Source organism: Haplochromis burtoni, unplaced genomic scaffold (genome assembly GCF_018398535.1).
Source record: "Haplochromis burtoni strain Fernald_Lab_line unplaced genomic scaffold, NCSU_Asbu1 Contig_4934, whole genome shotgun sequence".
Taxonomy (NCBI): domain Eukaryota; kingdom Metazoa; phylum Chordata; class Actinopteri; order Cichliformes; family Cichlidae; genus Haplochromis; species Haplochromis burtoni.
The window spans coordinates 1-981 of record NW_024587295.1 but is presented as its reverse complement, the minus strand read 5'-3'; the positions used below and the strand labels follow the sequence as shown (position 1 = coordinate 981).

The window sequence follows — 981 nt, the reverse complement described above, 5'->3', positions numbered from 1 at the left end:
TCATAACTTTTGCACTGTCCACTTCCTGCTGTGACAAAACAAATTTCCCACGTGTGGGACTAATAAAGGTTATCTTATCTTATTACATTGACAAGGTGATGATGAAATAAACATAATATATGTGGAAATTAAAAGAATTAGTTTTTGGAAAACGTTATTAATAATTGCCTCATGTAAGATATGTTTCTGCAAATTCATCTTCACCCACTGAGGAGGAGATGTGGTCCATACAATGCAGTCATTATGGTAAGGTAATAACTGCTTGATGATGCTTCCTTGACTAGTAATTTCCCATTCTGTTTCGTTGCAGTTGATGGAGTCGACTCTGCCGAGCCCCTCCAGGTCCGAGGGCAGCCCGACACGGCGCTGCATCACCCCGACCCCACAAAGCCGGCCTAATAAAAGGAAGGAACACGATGAGGACCACGCCACCACCTCCATAAAAGACCTGCTAACGGACTGCTCCAAAATGGCAGCATTACGTGACATGTGTGCTGTGCAAGGGGATGAGCTGGACGAGTCGCACTACTTTGGAATCGTGGTCGCAAAGGGGCTGCGGACATTGCCGGACAAAATGCGGGCAGATGCCATGGCACAGGTGATGGTGCTGTTGAGCAACTTCCGTCAACAAGCTTTCGAGCTGCAAACAACAAACGACAACAAGAAAACCTGATGACACGTCTTTGTTCTTTTTTTTCATCCATTCTTACGCGTTGTTCTTAATATCATAAAATCTTTGCTTCCATCTTCTGCTTTTGTCTGTGAGGCTCGTAGAGAGAAGCTGAGAGTTTCTCTGACAGCATGCTGTGAAGTGTGAGCTCGCTACACTGTTGCTGACAGTTTCTGGACATTTTTATAGTTTTTATAGGACATTATATAGCAGTAATTTAACATGTGCACATCTCTGTGAAATTGCTAATGATTTATGTCTCATAATGTGAGAGCTAGCAGACAGCTGTTAGAAAAAGGAGAACAATGCAC

General features: G+C 43.4%; 1 protein-coding gene across 2 annotated transcripts in view; it reads left to right on the top strand.

Annotated features, from left to right (window-relative positions):
* The window catches only part of LOC102295485 (transcription factor Adf-1), a 2823-nt gene extending 1849 nt beyond the window's left edge, over nucleotides 1–974 (top strand). For both annotated transcript variants that reach the window (XM_005953517.3, XM_005953518.3), the window contains exon 4: nucleotides 311–974. In XM_005953517.3, the coding sequence (XP_005953579.1) occupies nucleotides 311–673 (363 nt within the window). In that variant the 3' untranslated portion in view covers nucleotides 674–974. The remainder of the gene's footprint in view (nucleotides 1–310) is intronic.
* The last annotated feature ends 7 nt before the right edge of the window (nucleotides 975–981 follow it).